Raw genomic sequence first — 23,212 nt, forward strand, 5'->3', positions numbered from 1 at the left:
CATGGATTCGATACACAGAAATATACATATTTATGCAGAACCTTTGAGATTCTATTATTAATCCTACCCGGCTGCGCGCGACAAGTTAAAATATTCTAGGCGGATTTGGAGCGGGCTAGATCCAGGGTGCATGTAATATTAATTTTATTTATTGTCTTTTCCATTTCTACGTATACAGACGGTGCGTATCCGTGTTTCGTTATGGTTCAGCATCGGACCGATGACGATTGGGTTAAGAGATGGATCGACACCAGGACGATGGTTGCTTGAAATTTTCAAGTCTTTCTTCCGAATCAACATATACGATATACACAGCATATTGAACAGTTGTGCTAGACGGTCATGCATCTCTGTTGCACTTTCAGGTATACGCGTACAAGTAGACAAAAATAAAACATACGCACAGGTGAAACGCACTCTCGCGACAGTCGTACTCGATTCAACTGAAACGCGCGTGGCCGTCTCGATCTTCCACGCAACAGACGGAGAAGGAGGTCGTTTCTGCTGACGAGGAATTAACGACGATATACATATCTCTTCTATGTGTACATAGATATATATGTATATATGTTAATCAATAACCAAAATCATTAATCGAGCAGCGATAACGATATCGATAATCATGTATAATATTAATAATTGCGGTAGTACTAGCGGATGATAAAAGAGTCCACGGATAGATAAATCTCTTTTTGTCTCTGTGAATATTGATGTAGAGCGATAGCATATATAAATGCGGGATACTCTATTACTCCATGATAACAAAAACATCTAGGTGCTACTGTTTCAGACAATACTGGACGTAAATTAAATAAGATCATGATAGAAATCATCGTGACAATAATACATATAATATTTATAATATATATATATATATATAATATAGTATAACATAATATAATAATATAATAGTATCGACGCATTCGCAACCGCTGACGTGAATTCTCGTCATTTTAAACTCCATTCCTTGTTGCCGGTCGCAAATGTGTTAACTATAAAATATTATCGACGATAAACAGATTGCGACGAGTAGTACCATTGTTCTTGAGTATTGCCACCGGAGTGTTCCTTTTTCATTTGCTGTACAAGTTCGGCGCACGTCGTCGACGCGGAAATGAGAGGAAACAGAAAATAATATGAAGGTATCGATTACGAATCACATATCAAATACTTTGTTTTATCTCGCGCAATCCGACTAACGTTACAACTATGTACAAATCTTTTTTTGCGACAAGATGTCGATTCAGCCTATCCTAATTTGTCTACGCCTATCTACGAACAGAACTACTATTTACAAGGACCGTGAGAGCTTAGCACGAGATACAGCCGCTCGCGGTTTCAAATATACATTTGTTAAACAGTTCCATCATTCCGCTGTTCATCGTTCGAAAGGCGGAGACATTAACATTCGAGTTACCGACGATTACTTAAAAATCAAACGATTGCTTGCCGATAGCGTAAAAAATTTCTTGGTAAGTCAAATTTTGCTTTACCAACGTCCCAATTAAACACGAATTTGCAGTCATCCGTTTTGACGAGTGATTCGAATATAGCTGCCTGTCGATACACTTTCGGTAGCCATGAATCGTTGCTGCGAGCGCGAAACAGCTCCATTCGCGGTGTCCTTATTCGCTTCAAGCTCAGCAGCCCGTTTCGCTTTTAAAAGTATGCACGCGATCTGTCGTTTTCGCAGACGATAATTTAGTTTGCCAGCGCGTCGCCGCTGGCAGATTATTAACTATACAATCGGGACATTTGCTTATGCGCTCACTCGTAGCGCCGTGATCCTTCGCTACCCGACGAGAACTTGGTTCCGTTTGGTTTTCTCTCAATTTTCCTCGTACCCGCGACTGGATCGCGTCGCAAAACGATTCCTCGCACGTCGACCCAATTAAAAATAATGTCCTACCACCGTAGAATTGCACGAAACCCTATTGTGTCTGTGTCTGTGTTTCTGTTTTGTATTTGCCTTACGAGTGTATCCCTGGCCGCCAATTTTCACTGTAACTCCAGAGATTCGGTCGGTCGTGGGGATTCGGAATTCACTAGATTGCGTGTGGTCGTACACAAAGCAGCTCACAAATTTATTTTCAGCAACGTTTAAACAAACCCGCGAGCCGCCGTACGTACGTGTGTGCGCGTGTAATCTCTCACTCCACCGTGAACCGGTGCGTGACCCCCGTGAAACAACCAACGTGTGCAAGAAGCGAAATCTCGTGCGCGGAGGAGCGAGTTACAAAACAAACAAAAAATAGAACGTGTCTTATCATATCACAGATTTCCCAACGTGCGTACAAGATAGGTGTCTATTAATTATAAAAGAAAAATCTCCGCGGCGTGTTCCTCGAACGCGTCAGTCAACGAGGAACACAATGATCGACGGGGCTGGGGAGGAAAACACAATGTGAACGCGGTTATCGCGAGGACATTTACCCTGCAAGAGCACCCGATTATCCACAGAGACAATAACAAGATTCGTTTGCAAGTCGTCGCAGTAATTTAATTGAAAATCCACCGATGAAGTAGTGAAGTGTCGATTCGCAGAATTATCCTACTATATAATCGTTGTCTCTCGCGATAACACGGGTCCGAGAAACGGCGAACGTCGTTTTAGCTAAGACATCGACCGCTTCCATTTGCTTCTGTTCGCTTTTGTCATTCTTGCACCCTCCGAGTCGGAAAGCAACGTAACTAACCGTGCATTGCTCGAAGAGAAACATCGTTCCGCAAAAGAAAAATCGTGCCGCGCGGTTCCAACTCCCTCGCGAGGAGAAGGCGTTATCGTCAATCCTGAAACGTTCGATCCGAGTCTTCGGGTGATGGTGTGTAGCGTGATTGATCGCTCGCGACTAGGGCTCCGGATTCGTTTTCGACAAAGTTATCGAACAAGCTGCGTCTCGATCGAATAAATAAACGGACAATCCGGAGCTCTGTTCGCGATTTGCAAGGGTTGCGGGACAACATCCGGTCGATCTCTGCCGCATACGTCTACCCGACTCGAGAAGTGATTCTTTCGTCGGTGGGCTGAAAAATGATCGATGAATTAGTATCGAATTAAGCGGTAAGCGCCGAATGGTCGCGCGCGGTCCCCTTGCCATACGATTTCCGTCAATAATCTAAATTAACCTAGTCTCTACGCATACGTACGCGTCCCTATACATACATACATACATATCTTCCTAGAATCGATAATAAGTAACGCGGGAAGGATCGCGTGTACTCGATCGATCTGCTAACCGGTTGATGCATCTTTGTCCCGGATTCGAGACCGTCCCCCAACGCGTTCGCAGTCTCGAGAATAACGCGAAACGTTAATAAATTAAGTACGATCGAGGACAACGAGTATCGCGAGCGAAATGACCTCCGCGGACGCGACGATTTGTCCGATGAATAAATAAGAGAAACAACTCTGAGAGGACCTATCGTCGTCCTCTGCCGAAGTAATGAAACGCTACAGTGAGAAACGTCGTTGGAGGATGGATCGTCCCTTGGAATCCGTGTGTCACCGGAGAAGAACAGCCGCGTCCAGGTACTTTCGCGCGACGTTTTCTAACGCTCTTCGACTCGTAGACATGCACCCACCCAGATCGAACTCCGTCGACGAATGGAGTGGCAGAGCCTTGCTGGTCGATTCTTTGTTGGCGTGGCCGGGGGGCGGCGTCTGTTCATCAGAAGCTGGATGCTCGGCCCTTGGAGGTAGACCTTACACAGCCCTCCGTGTCCCGCGAATCCCGCTGCAATAGGCCACCCTGAAGAGTTACACGACCAAGAACAATTCCGTGGTCTCATATCTCTCTGTTCGTCGTCGTCGTCATCTCGACTTTATCTCTCGGTCTCTCTCTTGCCTTTTTTTCGTTTCGCTCTTTCTCTCTCCCCCCTCTCTCTCTCCCTCTTTCATTCCCTACTCTCTCTCTCTCTCTCTCTCTCGCTCTCGTTTCTCTCTAACGCCCTCGACGCGAGTAGCTATTTACTGCGATGGTTCCCGTGTCGCTCTCTCTCTCTCTCTCTCTCTCTCTAGCTACGCCCCCGACCTACTCCTAACTCACGACAACCGCGTCTCTCATTCTCTCCCCCTTCCTCTCTCTCTCTCTCTCTTTCTTTATCTTTCTAACCGACGGACGAGGTTCGTGTACTAAACCGATGCTGTCGCCGAATTAACGTTACTCTAGACGGAGTCTACGTGCGCACCTGGAGCAACATGTTGGCGAAATTGCTGTTGGTGAACTTGAAGTGTCGCTTGTCATAGAACTTGAGCAACGCCGGACTATACGGGTGCTTCTCCTTCAAGTGCAGATAGTGTACCTCTGGCTCTTGCGTCGTGTGACCACACTCCTCGCACACGTATACCTGCGACAATACAACACAGAAATTATTTCGCATACGATATCGATATACATAAAGAGGAAATGTTAAAATGGGACTCGAAGTTATTTGTACCTTTGTGCGACGCTCTTTGTAGGCGTACTGGTGCTGAACGCCGTGGACTTTCAGACAGTGACTCTCCAATGAGCATCTTTGCGTGAAACTTTTTTCGCAGAGGTTGCACTTGTACGGCCTGACACCCGTGTGCGTCCTGGTGTGCCTTTTCAGGTCGAATGTGTCGTTGAAACCTTTGCCGCAGAACGTACACAGGTAACGCTTTACGTCGCTGTGACATTTCATGTGTCGATTCAGCAGCCGTTGCAAGCTGAAGTTTTTGCTGCACACGCGGCACGTAAAGCGGTTCGGATCGTCGTCCTGAAACACCAAACGAACCAATTAGTCATAGTTTCGTAGCAGCTATAGCCTAGAGGAATGATAAAAATAAAAACGTATGGCGAGCAAAGGCGTTTCAGAATGACGTTTACCTTGCCAGGCGGAGGTCGCGCTGCCCTCTCTTCGTCGCGATTAGCCGCAGCCTGCCTCTGACCCTCGATAGCCAGAGGATTCTTGATCCCGTGACCGCCGTTAACGAACTCGAGTTGAACGTCACCTGGTAAGCCCAGCTAAAACACGAAAAGCCAACATGAATACTACCGATCTCATTTTGTCGCATCATTGTCAATAGATTCTTGATACTGCTAGTGGATGAAGCACTCAACTTGATTGGGCATTGCATAGTTCGACGAAAACCATCGTAATTCACAGATTTTTCAATTTCGGTGTGACAATGCTGATATAATGTGACCATTATATCCGAGCAAAAAAAAAACAATCGAAAAGTTTGCCGATTTTTTAATTTGGAACATACGAATAATTGTATAAAACAAAAAAACTAGAGAACAACCCTTTCATATATTTTTCTAAACCATTCGGATCGATGTTGCTCAAATTTGGCTACAAAATGTTTTGTAAAACCATAAACTACATTTAATAAACTGCTAGATGATAGTTATATATAAAATATGAAAGACTCGTTTAATGTCGGAATTATTAGACTTGAAATACGAAATAGCATTGTCATAAAAAACAAGGGATGGTTGTGTACAACCGTCGAAAATCAAGAGATATGCGTTTGCCTGGATCAATTTCGGGTGCTTACCCTTCGCCGTAGGACACAGACCCGTTGCGTCAGCGGCGGTTCCCCGACTGGTCCTGTCTGCTGCACCGAGTTTACTGACGCCGAAGACACCGTTCCAGCAGGACTGGCCGCATGTTCCATCAGCGCGCAGGATGGCGACGTGCTGCTCGATGCTGCATCCAACGAACAGCTAGCAGCTCCAGGACTTGGTAGACTTCCGCCCACGCTGCTACCTGAATCTAGTTCCAGACCTTGAAATCAATATACCGTCAATAATTTAAACGTGTCCTCGAATCTCTGAGGTCTTTGTCCTGCCGCGGTCCTATCGCCGGCCGACACAAAGAAACAGTGAAAACACTAACCACTGCCTGCAAAACTCAATCCCGGACTTAAGAGACCTTGGTGTTGCTGCTGATGGGGCGAAGAAACCGTGCCCTGTTGCTGCTGTTGCTGTTGTTGTTGTTGCTGTTGCTGCAGCTGCACTTGTATCTGAAGCTGCTGCATCTGTGGCTCCGACTGATGCTGGTGATTCTGATTGATGTGAAGCCCGAGCTCGGTACGCTCCTTCGACACCGTCTGATAACCTGACTCGTTCCCGTAGCTCAGTCCTAATTTCGAAGTGCTGAAATGTTGAGGAGCTGCCGTGTAGTGCCTGAACAAAGACATTTCGCATTCGCATTACGCAGACACGGCAAATGAGTCGAAGGCAATACCCTTAGGGCAACCCATTTTCCGCGTCTTTAAACTGCTAATTGCAGTCACAAGTCAGGTTATATCAGGCTTGCGGAGGAAGAAATTGCAATTACCTGGATGTGTCAAAACCACGGGAAAGGGCCATGCTGTGCTCAGGGAAGGGGTCGACGCTGGGCTCGACGGGCGCAGTCATCTGTCCGGAAGCGTCTTGGCCGATTCCGCTTCCGGCCGAGGCGGGTGAGTGGAGGGATTCTTCGAGAAGATCGTTGCCACCGTCCTCGGCCGGTAGCCTCGGCAGGAAAAGGTCCGCGGCGTCGCTCAAGCTTTCCAAGAGTGCCGTGTGGTCCGAGGGCGAACTGAACGTGAGGGTTGCGGTAAATTGCAAGGGATCGACCACGGCACCTGTTACCATATCCACCATCATCCCCGTGTCTGTCATGTCGTAGGCGCCGTATTGTCCCGTCAGCAGATCGTTCGGTTGTATCTTGTAAGGAGAGAGGTCTTCTTCCTCTTTGAGCGTTAGACCGTAGGTCGCGCACACATTCTGCAGAAGAGAATACTGCTTCCCCTCCTGTGCGTTGTACTGTGAGTGCTGCGAGTTCACGTCCTGCTGACCAGTGTCGCACTCCATGCCCACTGTCGGCGATGGCGTCAGATAGCCGTTCCCTGAACAACCGACATCGGACCGTTACAATCTGTCGTGATCTTTCTCGTCAAAGTTTGCTTAAAAAGGAATCGTTACCTTGCGTGCTGTTGTACTGGTTGGCGAAGTTGGCAAGGTTGTTGCCTCCTTTCAGCGACTCGTAGAAAGGTGGCAGGGATCCGGTGGGTGGCGAGCTGGGTCCGTAGTTACCCCGACCACCGTTCCCACCGGGATTCATGCCCCCGGCTCCTGCTCCTCCGCCAACGGCTCCTCCGCCCCCACTGCCTCCTGGGACGGCTCCACCACCGCCGCAATAGCCACCGCCACCGGACGAGTTCGAGGATGTGGAGCTCCCGGAGCCCGCGCCGCCGCCACCGGACCCGGAGCCGGAGCCTCCGTTGCCCCCGGATCCGGAAGATCTCCCGTGGCCGGCAGCTGCGTGCACCACCTGCGGCCCGCTGGACAGTCGCATTGCCAGCAAGGGCCTCGCGATCGAGTTGCCTATCGTACGCGACACCTTCGCACCCTCCCGACCGCGTTCTTCGTCCTCTTCCTTTCTCTTGGGCACTGCGTAATCTATTGGCTGGTCCTATCAAGATAACGAGTAACGTTAATGCCAATCCTTTCGTATCATCAAAATCTGCGGGAACGTGAATATCGAATGCGAAATTACCTGTTCGGGTTCCTGAGCCTGCGTCACCTCCACCTTGTCTTCTCTCCGGGACGTAGATTGGCTCTGCGGGGGAACCCTCTGGATCACGGAGACTCTTGTCGGAGGCTCTACTCGAGGCGTCTTCGGAGGAGTGATCGGTCGCGGCAGCACCAGCTTTTCCGATTTTGCGATGAAGAGGGTGGCATCGCTGGAGGTAGGAGCAATCGGCGGACTACTGTACTCTTTCCGTTCCGCCCTGGTCAGCACGTGGCCTCTACTGCCGTAGGGCACATCCCCGCCGAGGATGCTCGAAATGAATCGACGTGGCGGTGTGTTGCTGGATTGCGGGGCCGGAGAGATTCCGCTGCCGTTGCCATTGCCGCTGCTACTGCCGCAGCCACTGCCGCAACCGCTACCATTACCGTTTCCGCTTCCGTTGCTACTGCTGTTGCTACTGCTCGTCTGCCATTGCGGGGGTGGCGATGCGGCCGGACTTGTGCTTCGCAATGATTCCGGCGTCGTCGCTCGGTCGTCTTCCGTTTTCTCGCGATCTAGGTGCAAAAAAGATCGAACGTTAATTCGTCTGCGCCTTCTTCCTATTCCTTGGCTGAAAAATCGAGATCAAAGAGATCGAAATGAGAAAGGAGACGAAGAAAGTGCGATAGAGCTTCTATTCAAAGCTTCGGGAACGAGGATCTACGGTCCAAATGAAATTTGAAAGCCGAATGTCCGGACGCATCGTGAATACGCGATCGACGAACGGTTGCGTCTAATCTGTACGCAGCTACATGGACATGGGCGCACGTACCAACAACTCGACGGCATTCTGAATTTACGAGCTACCTTGAGAGAGTTCCCGACCACCGTACGCTGTTTCTTTCTGCTCTTCCTCCACACGCCACGCATGGCCACGTAATTCGTCCTCCGATCGACGAAGGTACCCAGTCGAAGCTCCTTCTCGACCTCGACTAACACGCTGCTTTCGTGACGACCGGTCATCATAGACACTCGATTCGATCACCCCAAATTCGAAAGGGTACGATCATTTAAGCTTCATCATCTTTGTCGCCTCTTTCGTTGTCTCATTTTACGGTCGTCCTTTTGCTACTGCGCGTCAAAGGAGGGACAGGAACGACGCGTGAAGTTTGTTTAGTTCTATAATAATTGGCATTTACCGCCATTGATGCACTTGTGGCGCCAATTGGTAAAACGACGAAACTGTTTGCTGAATTATCGATAGCCAATTTTGGCTAACAGTTTGAGCGTTTTTCCACTGCACCAATTGGCGCTGTATAGATTACCAAAGTAGCTTTTCAATTTTGCCGCGAGAGGCGCTACAAGTCAATCGGAGGGCGGTTAATTCGAATTGTCTCGTAGTAATGGAAAATAAAGCACTTTCTAAAAGTGTACGAGAAACTCGAAATCCTTTGGAATCCGTTGATTGTCGAGCTACGAGTTGCGTTCGGATTTCTGTTCGCCTGCATTGTACAAGTGAAATTGAAAAACCGAGGATCGGATGGCAAAAACTGTTTTCGCCGGAAATGAGACCTTCGAGGAGCGAAGGGTCTCCGTGATTCGCGTGCAGTCCCAGCGTGGACAAGGTAAAACGCAGCACAGCTCGGCACGGCGAGGCGAGAGGAGCACGCCCCTCAAGGACAGTCGGACGAGCAATTACACCGTACTCTCGAATCGGCCGGGTCGGCTGAACCGGCCGAAGGCGTGCAATTTTCTCTGAGCGGCGTTCTCTTGACTTTGACACAGACTGGATGGTTCGCGAATGGAGCACGAGGACACCGTGTCGACCGGCGAACACAAGCGAACAGCGACCGGCGGAGCCGCTCGAGCGGAAATCAGGAAACCGGCCGCGAGGACACGTCGAGCCGAGCCGAGCCGATTCGCGTCGCGCCGCGCCGCGCGCCTATTTTGCGAGCACGTGCACGCGAAGGTGCCCACACCTTTTCACCCCCTATCTCTTTCTCCGCTTCTCTCCTTCTTATTTAAACGATGGACGAGGTTTCTGAAACACGTTGTTCGAGCGTCCAGCATATCCGATTCGAATAAGAGACTTTTGAGATCGGCAGCAGCTAGAAGTGTTGGCGAAAGTCTGTCGACCCTGAAGAAGCGAGCCGACTGGGATTAGATTCGGGATCGGTGTCCACGAGCTTCGAGAGCACGGCATGCTTCTAACGCGTCGCGTTTACAGTTTACAGTTTACGCAAGCGGTTGCGTCACTCGTCCAAGCTGAAGAGCTAAGGTAACCCGGTAAGCAGCGCGGAGGAGAGGAACCAAAATGGCGGTTTCACGCGGTTGAGCAACCTTCGGTCAGAAAAGAGTCGACCGGTACGTGAGATTCTCCTCTGAAATCCCTGGAACAGGTCCGACCATGGGGCCGTGCTATAAATACCGGCGGGAGCTTCGTGACCGGCGTACCGATCTCCCTCTTCGTCTTTCTTTGCTCGGATCGCGGTCGCAGTAAGTCTCTCTCACTCTCTCTCTCTCTCTCTCTCTCTCCCTCTCTTCTTCTCTCCGTCCCTCGACTCGTCCTTCTCTCCTCGTGCCTCTCCAGACCGCCATTCCCAAACGTTTTCGTCTTTGCAAGTGCGCGGCAAGACAAAAGGATCCAATCGAGAATTAATATTTTTCCATCGTTTGCAATACCCTAGCAAGTCATTGAATGGAAGTAAATTTTCTACGAGTCTTTTGCGTATGGTAACGGCTCTCTCTCTCTCTCTCTCACTCTCTCCTCGGACAGGAGAATCATCGCAGCTCCTCGATTGGAAAAATCAGGAAGATTGATTTTCGATCGGCGTCGGTTCTGTCCCAGTGTGCTGCGCGGAGGAAGAAAGGGAGACTGCGAGAAAAACAAGCAAGAACCGGTACTTCGAGTCGAGTCGGCAGGAACGAGCTCTCAGCTCCCAGCTCCCCGCCGAGATTCGAGCTTCGAGACTCGAGACCACGGCCATTCCAAGCCCCCCGGTTCGCGCCTGTGTCCGTGTCCGTGGATAAGAGTCGAGGTTTCGAGCCGTTCAGCCGTTCAACCGTTCAACCGGTCAACTGTAACCGGTCGCCTCCTCGAGCTCGTGTTATCGTCGGCCGGTGATCAGGAGCCCCGGGAACCTCCGATGCGCCCACAGATTTTCGAGAACGGAAATAATCGCGGAGATATACCGGTCAGTCTCCTCTGTCTTCGATGCTTTCTGTTTTAAATAGATCGTCCGGTTATGTAACTAGGATCACGGTGCTTGTGCGCCATTGACCGGTCATCGTTCCTTTGCATATGGCACATAGGGTACAAGGCACAAAGTTTGGTACGCTTTAAAATTCTTTGAGCCTAAAGAAAGGACAAATAGTAATTTACCAAATAAGGATCCCATCGGGCCGCTTGGACTCAAAGGTGTTAATTGGAGTATCCGTCGAAGCGGTGTATGCGATTTCTTTTCTTTTACGCGTCCGCAGGATTTTCTCGAGTATCTTTGAAGTACCTTTCAAGGAGTTCGATAGGGAGTGGGAGCCGAGGAACGCGGAGAGACCTCCGTTTCGACTAACGAGCAGGAGATTCGAAGATAACCGTAGGTGTTGGTTGCGTTCGGCGAGGATGGAATCACGAGAAAGGAGGAATGCGAGGGCCCCTGGAGAACGAAATTGCAATTGCCGCGTGACGCGGGCCTGCACTGTGTCGTTTGTGCTATGCTGTGCTATGCTATGGTATGTCGTGGCATTGCACGCTCACGGCCAAGTGCAGCTTGTGTGTAGTCGAGTCCGAGTCTCGCCGTTCGATTTCTATCGCACTCGATCCCGTCCCATAAATCCCGACTCTCTCTCTCTCTCTCTCTCTCCCTCTCTCTCTTTCTTTGTTTCTCTCTCCTGCTCGGCGGAATTACTGGGCCACGAGACGAGACGAGATCGCGAGAGACAAAGAGATCGCAACAATAAGGTGCCATTTGGAATCGGAGCCCCGCGAACTCGATCGCCGCGAAGATATGGTCCAAGGCGAGCAAGAATACGAACAACGATCGGCCGAACGGGGTTCAACATTAAAAAGTAACGGGCTGAACGGAGAATCGTGACGATTACCGTGACGTAGCGTTAGCGAGCGTCTTGCCGCAGACGGAATCGCTTTGGAAAACTATGGAATCGTGAGGCTGCGGTGGTAGCCAGCGGCGGCCATTTTTGCTCCGCGTCGATACACCCTGCATCGGGTTTTTTTCCGATCTTGGTAGTGTCCCTCGGTCTCGATAGCGAGTTTTCGGTTTTATCGATTTACGGTTCATCGACTCGCGAAGCCGGTTGGTCGAACATCGAGATCGAAGACGAAGACGAAGACGGAGACGTAGACGGAGGGAGAAGCTACCCATGGTCAGCCATTCGCCTCTCTTGGGGTTCTCGGCTGGTTGTTCGATCGAACACGAACCAGCCTCGGCGTCGGTCGACCTACTTACGGTCCCGACCACTCCCACGGATCCTTTTTCCCCTCCAGGTTTTTCCTTTCCATTCGTTTCGGACGCGAAGCCAGCAGGAACCTTCACCATTACGTTGATCATGTAATAGACTATCGTCGACGATCTCTCTACGTTTTCTTAGCTATGGATTCTATCGAGAAACCGTATCGCGAGAAATGTGCATTGCTTGTACGGTAGAAAACGTACACTAGAAAAATCCTGGCTTTCGAATTGAAAAGGGTGTCGTAGGTACGAGCGACGAGTTCGTGTGTCTTCGGGATGGTAATACTATTGTAATAGGCTGCACTGTAACCTGGGCTATTATTTGCAGGGTCGACGAACCCTCGGCTGAGAATTACAAACGGCTGGGATCCGAGGATCGAGAACTCATTCGTGATCGGGGGACTGGTTTTCGAGCCTTTGAATGAATTCGAGGAATGCACTTGAGATTTGGGCTCGAGGCGAGTGGCAAGAGCGGACGGAGTGGACGAGAGCCGCAAGTGTGGACGATAAACGACACAGGTGCGTTCGGCCATTGTAGACGTGTCGCCAACGTTCCTATTACTCTCAATGGCTGGCTGAAACGTTTAACACACCGTACAAACCGTAAAAGAGAGTCATCGTTCTTTCCTTTAATTTATTAAATTTACGAGACAGAGAAACTTTCGTGGTTCGTAAGAATCGTTAGACTCGTTAGCACGAGAAAGAATTTCCGCGTAATCGTTTCATAATTGCGGGAATACGACCTGTAACTCGTTCCTAATAGGTTTCTCATGAGTCTGTCCCGTAATTCGACAGGCTCGACCGCGAAAACCTACGAAGAGGCAATTGTTCAATCGGGACATTCACGAGGACGGGTACCGTCGATCTCTTGCGAGACGTCCTTCGGGGAGCCTTGGCTCTCTGTAAAAAAATGATAACTGGAGGAGGAAAATAATCTCTAGGGAAACAACGAACTGGCGCCGATTTTTCGTGTCGATGCACGCAAAATGCAAAAGGTAACTGCCTCTATCTGACGCAATACGAAGTCGCCAACTACCATCGACAGGGCGTGTCTACTCGTACACTGTACACTGCGCAAGAATGCAGAATCACGGACGACAACCTGACCCGACGTATTGTTTAGACGTTTCGATCCAAGCCAATAGATGAAAAAATGATATTTAGAAGAGTTGTGTACACTGTATCAGGAGACAGTATTTGGCAGAGACGCCAAATTCCCGCTGCGTTTCGAACGCGTATGCGAACGCGCTTGTGCGGAGACAAACGTTTGCATAGCGGTATCGTGCGTGGGCAGAAGCATCGCGAACAGCAAGGTGACACCGTACACGCAGCTATTCGATGGCCTTGCGTAATGGCGGCGCACACTGCCCCTCCTCTCTCTCTCTTTCTCTCTCTCTCTCTCTCCTCTCTTGACTCATCTTCCGTTAACCCTGCTTTAACTTGCTATGACAAACTTCTGAGGATTCTTTCTCGGATCGGTTTCGATCGACGCAGAGAAGGCTAGACTTGACACACGGTCGCGGCAGATTCGAGGCGTAATAAAAAACCCGCTAATACGATAAACTGCGAAGTAGATGCGCCGATGGTCATTTGCCGCTGTGATCAGCTTTTTCTCGGGTCGGCTTGGCTTCGGCTCGGAAGATCGCGCAACTCTGTCCGGCCAGGTGACTTTCCCCACCGATGACTCTGCCGCTCCGGTGAAAAGTCGCGATGAAACCGACGACAACCACTGCGATCGCATGCGATAACAGAATTCACGCAAAGTTTCGTTTTCGCGCGTTCCCTGCGCATTCGTCGCAGTCGACGCGATCGTTAAGAGGCGGCTTGGTCGTCGAACGACGACTGATTTCGTGGCGAAGGAGAAATCGACGATTGGATCGAAGCTGTGCGATCGAATGCGTTGCAAGCTGCGCTGCGAGCACATGCACACGCCGCGGCTTCTTAATTAGCATTCGCCGAGTATAACACTGCGATTCGTTTATCGCGTTCTCGGTTTTTCCAGTTCTCTTTCTTTGCAGCGAATGAAAACTGCCGATGAGCCGGGAGCTAGAGGTTTTTACGATTTTCATCGCCACGCGGTTTAATTAAGTTTGTGTGCCAACGATGCTGCGAAAGAGGAAAGGAGCGGGAAAGAGCGTGGATACGATCGACGAAAGGGTTCGAACAATTAACGAACGTGTCGCGTTTACTCGCACGCGATGGTTGGCAGTCGACGCGAAAATTTATCTCGTCCCGCAGTCGTTCTCTGCACTTGGCCCCCTTGCTTGGAAAGAATTTCGGTCACGGCCCTCTTGCGCCATTAGCCTCCGCGCGCCACGGTAGTCGCTAATGCGGCTGTTTCTGTGCTAGCAGCGCGAATCAGCGTGTGCGTGTCTCTGTCTCTGTCTCTGTCTGCGGCTATGGCTGTGGCTGTGTCTACCTCTGGCCGCAAACAGGTGAGCCGAGCCCGCGTTCCCTGTGTACCTGTTCGTGTGCAAGTCCGTGTCTGTGCCCGTGCCCGTGCCCGTACCCATGTCTCACACGACCACGATGCAGCCTGTTCGCTCCGTTCGTTCTACCTGCTTACGGCGCTTTCGACGACGAACCGAACCTGTTCATCGCGCTGCCAGAGGTCCAGCGTGTCGTTTCAAAGCCAAACCACGTACCTAGTACGGCTTTCACCCTGTACTCTAATGTCTCCCCAGCCACGCTATTTTTATTCGCACGTTTGCCAAACGGGACCGACTCGTTGCTCTTTCCGCGTTACCATCGCAGCCGAAAACGCAGGTGTCTTTCTTCAAGCAGGAACGATAGATGTTCCTGCACGCTTAGATAATGACGTCTTTATATCCTTGGTGTCCGAAAGCACCGAGAATAGTGGTACAAACGCAAGAATAAATTTCTACTGTTGTCGCCACGTGAACGCATGTTCGCAGGTGAAGCGTCCAAGTTGCTATCGCGGACCCTTAGGCCTTAGGCTGTCATTCCCGTTGCTGGTAAAGACCCGTAGCTCTGATACCCACATGCCAATGCGCGCGAACGTTTGCGGAGTCGCTCGATAACTCAGGAGTCGGGACACGCAGAGACACACACAGGGGCGCACGGGCACACGGTACACAAGGAACGACCGAGCGGTCGTCGCGCCGCAACGAAATGCACGCACGATGAGCACCGCGAGCGGTGCATTGTAATTCGTCACAATGGCTGCACATCCTGGTGTACTAGCCTTTGGCACAGGTGCGCGATTACCTGTGTGTCAACGACGCTCGAGCGCTGTTCGTATTCGAGCCCAGACTCGGACTAGCGTTTAGTCCGCAGTGAAAAATTCACTCGAAAACTGCGCCGTCAAGAGCTGGGTCGATCTAATCTTCGTTTTGCAGCTCCGTCGAATTCCAGTCTGTCCAAAGCTGTCCATGAAATCGCGAATTTGCATAGACGCGCTTCGCAGAGATAGCACGTGACTGCGGCAACTGGTAGCGACTACAAGGATCGAATATACCGGGGAATCGTTTACCGATGGTGTGTAGGATTCGCAGAAATTGTCGGTGACGGTCAACGACGGTGATACCAGGCGTTAAACTCGCGGTCGAACGCGCGGTTTCCGTGTCAAGCGCGCTCGCGCTCGCGTTGGCGCGCGTTTCCTCTTCGTACGTCGTATTGCGTATCGCGGCGCGAATTCTTAGCGATGCCGGTCTCGTCGTTGCTCGTCGCTGGCCGTCGCGTCGAATTTAACGCATTCTGCTCACACCGCGACACTGCGAACCTCTTTTGGTTTGGCTCGCCACGGTTTCTAAGTAGAATGCGCGTGCATCGCACTGCAAAACCGCTCGCAGCAGTTACGTCTTCCTCCGAGCTACGACGACTGTTGGTTTACCAGGTAACAATTATACGAATCGCGCGGTCGTTTGCGGTGGCTTGCTCTGCCTAGATAATCGATCCACTCATCGACTATTATTTAATAGCCTTTTGAAAACCGATGACTAACGGCCGCGTGTTCCTCGACCGAGCACAGCTTATGAGCTGTTTCTATCAGTTATGACTGAGGTTAATCGTTTCCTTCGTACAAACGATTGTTTAAGACCCGATCGATGCTTTCTCCAAACAAGAGGCTCGATCGACAAGAGAGTCCCGATTCGAGGAAGGCTGGAGTCCCGGTCGCGCATTTCTATTAACGACTCAAAGCCTGTCGCGACCTTCCAGCCTCTCTCTCTCCCTCCCTCTCTCGCGCTCTGTTTCCAACATCTTTCACCGAGCAGACGCGAGTCGACTCAAAGACGAGATTCAAATACCTCTCGCGTTCGCCTTGGCCGTCGTCGCGGAGATCTGAACGCGGCACGCGGATAGATCGCTGAACACACCGGACTCGGAGTGCCGATTGCGCAATCCGCGCAAACGAGATCCGTGCGAAACTCGAAAATTGTTGTGGTAACGGCTTCGCATTGCGTAACATCGCGTAACGAGCACGTGATCCAGTTGGAACCACCGCGATTACGGTCGACGGTCTGCCAATCGTCCCAATCACCGATTTTCCCTCAACGTCGATTCTAGAGTCTATGCTGCTAAATTAATTTATAATCTACCGCGAGCAGTGAGAGATTCGATGCGATCAGCGAAGTGGCCAGTCTATCCGTGGAAGCAAGAGCCGGCGATCGCGCCTATGCAGCATCGAACTCTCCGGTACGGCCCGAGCGCGCGCGACCTAATCCCGCGTTCAAGTCTCCGAGATGCAAGGCGCGAGACATTCTAATTATTACCATTATCGTCCGAACTATTGTCTTCTCACTGATTTTCTCGTTTTTATGCGAATCTGGAAGTAACTGGATATTCGGGTTTCAAGGCACAAGGATTTCTCTATGCGTCCGAGCAGAAAAACGATCCGCGTGAATTGCTTTTATAATCGTAAGCAATCGTTTCCGCAGATTAACATCGGGATAACCCGTTGAATCTCATCTAACGGATAAGCGCAATAAATCTGCGAAGTGCATCGACTTCGCGCTTATCAATATTCAATGGTTTCTTCCGACTCGGCGAACGGCAGCGTCGCCGAAGAGACTTTTGCAAACAAAGAGACATCGCGAATGCAGCGGGAGAGAATTATCGCGGCAATTTTAAAAGCGAACGAGATCGCTTGCTCCGTCGAGGAACCGTCGAAAATGACACTTTGCCAAAACTGCTCGACACAGCCGTCGCGCAGCAGACTGGCGGTTTCGATTCGCGATCCTAATCTCCTATACGAATCGGAAATTTTGGCCGGCGCGCGTGTTTTCTATCGGCCCATCTCGGTGCTCGAGTCACGATATTAGGACACTCTTCGAGCCTGCCGAACTCGTCGGTTTGCTTAATGCCAGTCATCGTCCCGGTCGTGCATACCATTACGCGATAGAGACATTCCGATTCCGCCAGAGATACAGCACCGAATTTGCTAATAAACGACGGAACGGTTCCACGCAGTGCACCGTCATCGTTTATCGCGTGACGATCCATCCAGGAGCCCTGGATCATCGTGCCGCGCCACCTTGCACACAGGCTTTTAGTTCGAGAGTTAGAGCTGCTCTTTACTGTCATCCTTATCACCCGAATACATTATGAAAGAAACGCGCGTCGCAATCTTCGACGCGAATCTGTAATACTTAGTGGTCTTTCTTATCTTAGCAAAAAACTAACGACATTGGCAGGAGATGATTCCTTTGTTTCGAGCCTCTTAGTCGAGCGATCCTTTAATTACGAAGTTTTTGTTACACGGTTTTCACGACTGATACGACAGACCGTATAAATTATTTATCGGGCAAAAAAGAAAATGAAAACTAAACTAATTGGAACTTAATGAAACTGACTGTACAATGTAGGTTCCTGAGATGCGGAGCACTTCTTTCCTTTCTAATCGGCCAAGATTTTGAGATATCGATCGACCAGCGCCGATTAAAAAATGTTACGCCGTGGTAAATGAAATTTGCACCTGCGAGAGAGCAAGTTAATCGCGCTCGCTCGCTCGCTCGCTCGCTCGCGGGGCCATCGACTCTCGGTCTCCTCGAAACGAACGATCGCCTGCGCGAACAGCACAAGAAAAAAGGGGGAAGACGAAGAAGGGACGTCGGGAAAGGGGAACCGGTTCCCGTCCATTTTTCTAAACCAGTTTAGGACGCAGCACCTTCGCCCGGTCCAGTCTACTCACTATACCGTTGTAAAAGAACCGCGTCGCCTCGACTCGCCTCGCCTCGCCTCGCCCAGGCTATCGCTCCGCTCCGCGCGAGAGGGAATAGGCGCCCTCGGGCTGGAAACCCAATTAACGTGTCATCCATCCAAATTGCGTAACTGCGAATCGGCTCCGTTAACATCCGACCAGCGGATTCGAATCCGGCCGCGCCGTTCCATCGGAAATCCATCCATCTGCGTTTGTATTGCGCATCGACGATCACGTGCATCTTCCCAACGGTTTTATACGCGGATAAACGGTTGGGCATAAAAACGGAGACAAGGAAGATCACGTGTAACGTAAAAAATCAGGAGCTATAGTCTGTTTATCAAGGTTTTTTAACGGAAAACATACCGATCCTATTAATCGCCGTTCTCCTAACCGTACAAAAAATCCGTATTTGCATTCGTAGTGCATTAATAAGGTTTCTAATATTACATCCGCATTAGGGATTCATATCTTGATGCGTCTTACTTGATCGAATGACGAAACCTTCGGAGAACGTTGCTAATTTATCGAACCATCGCCGTTTGTTTCGCCAGTGATCGATCGTGTTCGATCAGTGTGTGCCGGTGCGAGGGCGAATCCATTTTTATGGAATCGCGACTCCGTGCGCCGCACTGTCCGATTAAAAAATCGCTTGCCGCTCGCATACGCACAATACCGTTGCTCGCGGACGATTGTCACGATAGGATCGACCGTTGTCCAGGAACAAGTGCCACGACATCAATGAATCGGTTATGTTATGCAATCGGTGTTGCGAAGACCGTTCCGTTCACCGATTGTCGCTTCAAATCTTTTCGAAAATATCGTCGACCGTCGTTTCGCAAAAGTCGAGAAAGCCTTCCGACTTCGCGCGGTAGAAAGCATTATGGGATACTTGGAAGAAGACGAAAGAAAAGTTGGACAAATTCGTATACGTCGAGGACGGCGAATACGGAGAGATCTTGCTGCGTCGAAGTCACGCGAGTTGCGCGAAGCGACCGACAACGAGTGGATTGCCAATGAAATTTGCAAACGCGGCCTGCTAAATTGCAATGGCACCTGTGCCGTCCGGGTTCCCTGCACCTGCGGATCAGCCCCGAAATACTCTCGCACGCACGCACTCTTCTTCAGAGACCGTCAAGTGCAACGAGCACGGTGTAGCGAACCGCAGTATACGCGTATCCTCCCCGAGTCGACGAAGACCGAGAATTTTAATGAGCCACCGAAAAAACCGGCTCTCGCAATCTTCGCGGTTCATCGATCCTTATCCCGACCAACGTTGCCATCAAAATTTCTCGTATCTGGAATTTCTTCATAACTTTGATCTTTACTGTGTTCGAGTTATAAACTACGTTCAAGCTTCCCATCGTTCTCGTTCAGAACGTGTAAGAAACAGGCGAGTATCGCTTTCTCAGTCCTGCTCTAGAATTTTAGAAACAGCGAACGAACTTACGACGAATCGGTGTTTCGCAAGCGGAAGAAAGTATTAGATCATTCTCGCTCCGCAAGATTGTTGGAGCAACGTCTGGACAAATGCTTAACGATAAGAGTATCGAGTGACTGATTCTATCGTTTACCTTTTTCGACCGTGAAATCGAAATTCTAGTTTCATCGGACTATCGAAGGTAAAAGCAGTTTTGCGAAGCGCGAGTAAAGTCAAGGATAGAAGTTAGAGGATAAAAAGATTGAACGGATGACTCACATTGATGTTTGTTGACTATCAAGCTAAGTGGCTCGGATGTGCCGAGAGGGCTCTCCTTGCCGCTGCACGGCGGTGGGCTCTTGCCGAGGTGTTGGGCCTCCAGCAGCCTGAGTTGCTGCTGGTGCAGGCGGTTTTTGATCAGGAAGATCTTCGGCATCCTGACGGACGTTGACTAACTAATGTGTCGCACTTCACCCTGTACAGTTGTCTCACGCCACCACGGCCATTCCCACGGCCGGCGTATCCGTGCTCCTGGGAACCATCAACCAAACACCAAAACAATGAACAAACTCGCACTCTCCAGTTCGCCGGGTGAAAACGCGTGTCCGCTTCGGTCGTATCATCCACTGTCTGTACGGCGGCGAGCGATTATCGCGAACCGGTCACTCGAATGTCAATGCGGATAGGTGGTTGCTCGCATCCCCGGTTAAGTGCACCACCGCACCGCGAGCATAGAGACACGATGCGCGACAACGTACCGATCGATTGTCAATTCGATGACTCGATGATTCGAACCGGTCGCACTGCGAATAGTCACTGTCAACGATCGAAACACGGCGATCGAGCGACGCAGAGGTATCGATAAGCCACTCTGTCCTCTCTCTCTTCCTCTCTATCTCTTTAGCTCTCAGTCCAAGGTCCCTCGCTCTCTCTCTCTCTCTCTCTCTTTCTTTTTCTTGCCTCGGATTTACAGTTATCCTGAACGATCCTGGGAGGCCGTGGATCGAGAGAACGCAGACGAGAACGACTGAGCTCTGGTGAACGACTGAGGCTCCGTTCGCTCGACGGCGGCCGGGGCCCCTAGTCCCGGGCCCTGCCCCCGCCCTCGCCCTCGCCCTCCCCCGCGCCAGCGCCACCACTCTCGGGCATGCGGCATGCCCCGCTCCAACCCCCACCATCTTCCATCTTCCATCTTCCACCTTGGCCCCGAGCTCCGAGCTCCGAGCCCAAAGACCCGGCTGACTGGCCCGTGGGCCCCCACCACGGGGCCTCGCTACACCCCATCCTGATTATTTGGTCGCTTTAACAGCTCCGAGCCGTCGTGCTGCAGAGCCCAACGGAGCCGCAGAGCGGCAGAACCGTCGAGCCGACGACCAACAGCTAGAGAAGGAAACCGCTCGACGAACAGTGGACGGCGCATGCGCCTAACGGAGCATCGTACGTGTGCTGAAGCGTGCGAGTCTTTCTCCTCCCTCCTCTCCCACTACCGAACCGAACCGATCCGATCCGATCCGATCCGTTCCCGTTCCGCTCCCGAGCTCTCCCGCCTCTATAGCGTCTCTTTTTAACGGAGACTTTAGTCTTTTTCCTTCTTCTCCTTCTCCGTTACCTCCTCATCCTAGTATCTCGTCTCCCACCTCTACCTTTTCTTCTGCTCCTTCTTCTTGTTCTTGTTCGTATTCACCTTGTTCGCTTTACCGATTCTCTTTCTCCCGGTGACGAGCATTGTCTTTGCCGATAGCCGGTTCGCTGGCCGTACGGCATGCAGTCTCATGTTTTTTATGCGGTTTTCCTGTTTTTCACTCGCTGAGCTACGATTCCTATTTGCTACAAATCGACACTATTTTCCATCGAATCTGCGTCTCTCGGAGTCTGTATCAACGTTAGTCTGCTTCCTATGAGCACTCTTCGCTATCTTCGAATAAAATAGCCGTTTTGACTCTATATATATATCTCTCAATAGAAAATTTTCAAACGTTCGATACAGGAAAAACCAAGTATCGTTTATTCAACAAATTTGAGCAATTTTCCAGGGCCTTTGAAATCGATTAGGATCGAATGGCGTTTTCGATCGCGGATCTAAAGGGCATGCGCGGGTCACGGAAGATCCCCGGCCGATGGATCTACGCCACCTGTGCGATCCTCGGCGATTACACCGGCACGCACGGTTCTCGGGTAAACATACGTACATTCGCTGCTAGACAGTGTATGTACGTACGTGTCCAGGTACATACTGGTTTACGATGGTTGCTTGGTGCTCAGGCTCACGGTTAAGGCTAGGTATCGCTAGGTCTCTAACCACTATGTCGGTTATGCTGTCAAGCGGTATACACGTAGCGTAAGTTCGAATCGTGCCACGTAACACCGAGTACGAATACGAGAGTTTGCTATCCGTGTGTAGTATATGTACAGGCTGTTCAAGAATAGATATTCGCATCGAACGGCGACGCCATTCCGCGAATCGTCGAGAATCGATTAACGCCCGACCGATGAATAATGAACGCGGTGTTTTGATGCTGGATAACACGCACACTGTTTTCGCGATTCGATGGAGGGAATTGCGCGCAACAACCGTCCGCCAAACGATTTTTATTGCCGAGCCGGGGGAATGGTTCTTTTCCACTCGGATTTTACCGAAACCGACGCAGCTGCTTCGCGTTGTCTTTTCATTTACGAGACGAATATTCGTTTGTAGCGCACAAATATTGAGAAAGATGTGTCGTGGGATGGGTCGAGAGCCAAGAGATGCCTGGTTTCTTTGCGTGTTCTGAGATTGTTGTCCGTACACAGAAATAGCTCCTACCCGCAGTCCAGTTACTCCGCGAATGTCAGACTCGCGATTGTTTCCGGCGTTTTACTACTATTCCACGATCACTGTCCTTTCTATTATAACAACGCTCGAATCGAAGATTACATTTCTCATGACAACGCAAAGACAACGAACGGACGCTATTGTTGGGCCGATCGTTCGAACACGCGAGACGAGCACGCGGTGGCGAATCGTTGACATTGTAGGTATTACAGCAGGTTCAGATTTTTCGGCAAATTCAGCGTTAGTGTTGTTTCGATCGACCAGAAGGACTCAAGCGGCACAACAGGTTCACTATTAGATTATGGCTGCACGATTTCGTGGTCGCTAACGAGTTCTTTTCCCGCCGGTCAAGCGGCTCTACTTCGCAACGCAGAGATGCTCGACGGAGATTGGTTCGGTCTCTGACTTTGAAATTCAGACGACGACGCCATAATGCGACAATCCCGAGTCGACGACGTGACTTCTAATTTAATGAGAACAAGGGTAACGCTGCCAGTCGTCGACTAGTCAAGGAGTTACGCCACTTTTATACTGGAACTGCTATCAAAGTCGTTCACTCTTGACTTCCCACGGAAACTGTAACGTTTCCTTGGCTTTTTCCTCGAATTCGAGAAAAATTGATAAAAGTAAAAAATGTTCACGAATCACGCGAGGAATCGAAGCGTCCACGCTTCGAGTACGAGAGACTTGCTTCGGCGAGCTGCAGAAAATCTCGGGTGAAAATCTTCGGCTGGGTCCTCGGGTCGTCCGAGATTCCATCTCGAGTCCCCCGTGAAGCTGGTCGTAACGTTTCGGTGAACAGTGGATTTTCCTCGAAACGCCTTGCTTCTCCACACGAGATCCGGAGAGATTGGGGAAATACCTGGTGAATCCGCGGCGAAACCCATAAT

At 50.5% G+C, this 23,212-nt stretch overlaps 1 protein-coding gene across 6 annotated transcripts; it reads right to left on the minus strand.

Annotated features, from left to right (window-relative positions):
• Positions 1-155: 155 nt before the first annotated feature.
• Positions 156-20,558, minus strand: LOC144476874 (uncharacterized). Of its 6 annotated transcripts, XR_013495089.1 has the most exons (11): positions 19,790-20,558; positions 7,510-8,039; positions 6,936-7,425; positions 6,307-6,859; positions 5,863-6,152; positions 5,522-5,751; positions 4,848-4,985; positions 4,438-4,737; positions 4,189-4,347; positions 3,583-3,749; positions 156-3,024 (listed from the first exon to the last, which is right to left on the minus strand). XR_013495089.1 is itself a non-coding variant. In XM_078194183.1 (10 exons), exons 1-10 carry the CDS (start codon positions 19,944-19,946, stop codon positions 3,669-3,671), a joined length of 2,898 nt encoding a protein of 965 aa, XP_078050309.1. In that variant the 5' UTR covers positions 19,947-20,558; the 3' UTR covers positions 156-3,668. The 6 variants fall into 6 exon arrangements, 5 of the variants coding, with proteins under 5 accessions (XP_078050309.1, XP_078050308.1, XP_078050310.1 ...); XM_078194183.1 differs by having other exon boundaries at positions 156-3,749; positions 5,863-6,122; XM_078194182.1 differs by having other exon boundaries at positions 156-3,749; positions 5,543-5,751.
• Between the last annotated feature and the right edge of the window lie 2,654 nt (positions 20,559-23,212).

This window comes from Augochlora pura, chromosome 11 (genome assembly GCF_028453695.1).
Source record: "Augochlora pura isolate Apur16 chromosome 11, APUR_v2.2.1, whole genome shotgun sequence".
NCBI lineage: Eukaryota > Metazoa > Arthropoda > Insecta > Hymenoptera > Halictidae > Augochlora > Augochlora pura.

Coding starts and splice junctions, on each gene's coding strand:
- LOC144476874 (XM_078194179.1), bottom strand. CDS start 19,946: ATGCCGAAGATCTTCCTGATCAAAAACCGCCTGCACCAGCAGCAACTC. Junction 5,752..5,862: donor ATTGAGTTTTGCAGGCAGTG/GTTAGTGTTTTC, acceptor ATTGATTTCAAG/GTCTGGAACTAGATTCAGGT. Junction 4,986..5,521: donor TCTGTGTCCTACGGCGAAGG/GTAAGCACCCGA, acceptor TTCGTGTTTTAG/CTGGGCTTACCAGGTGACGT.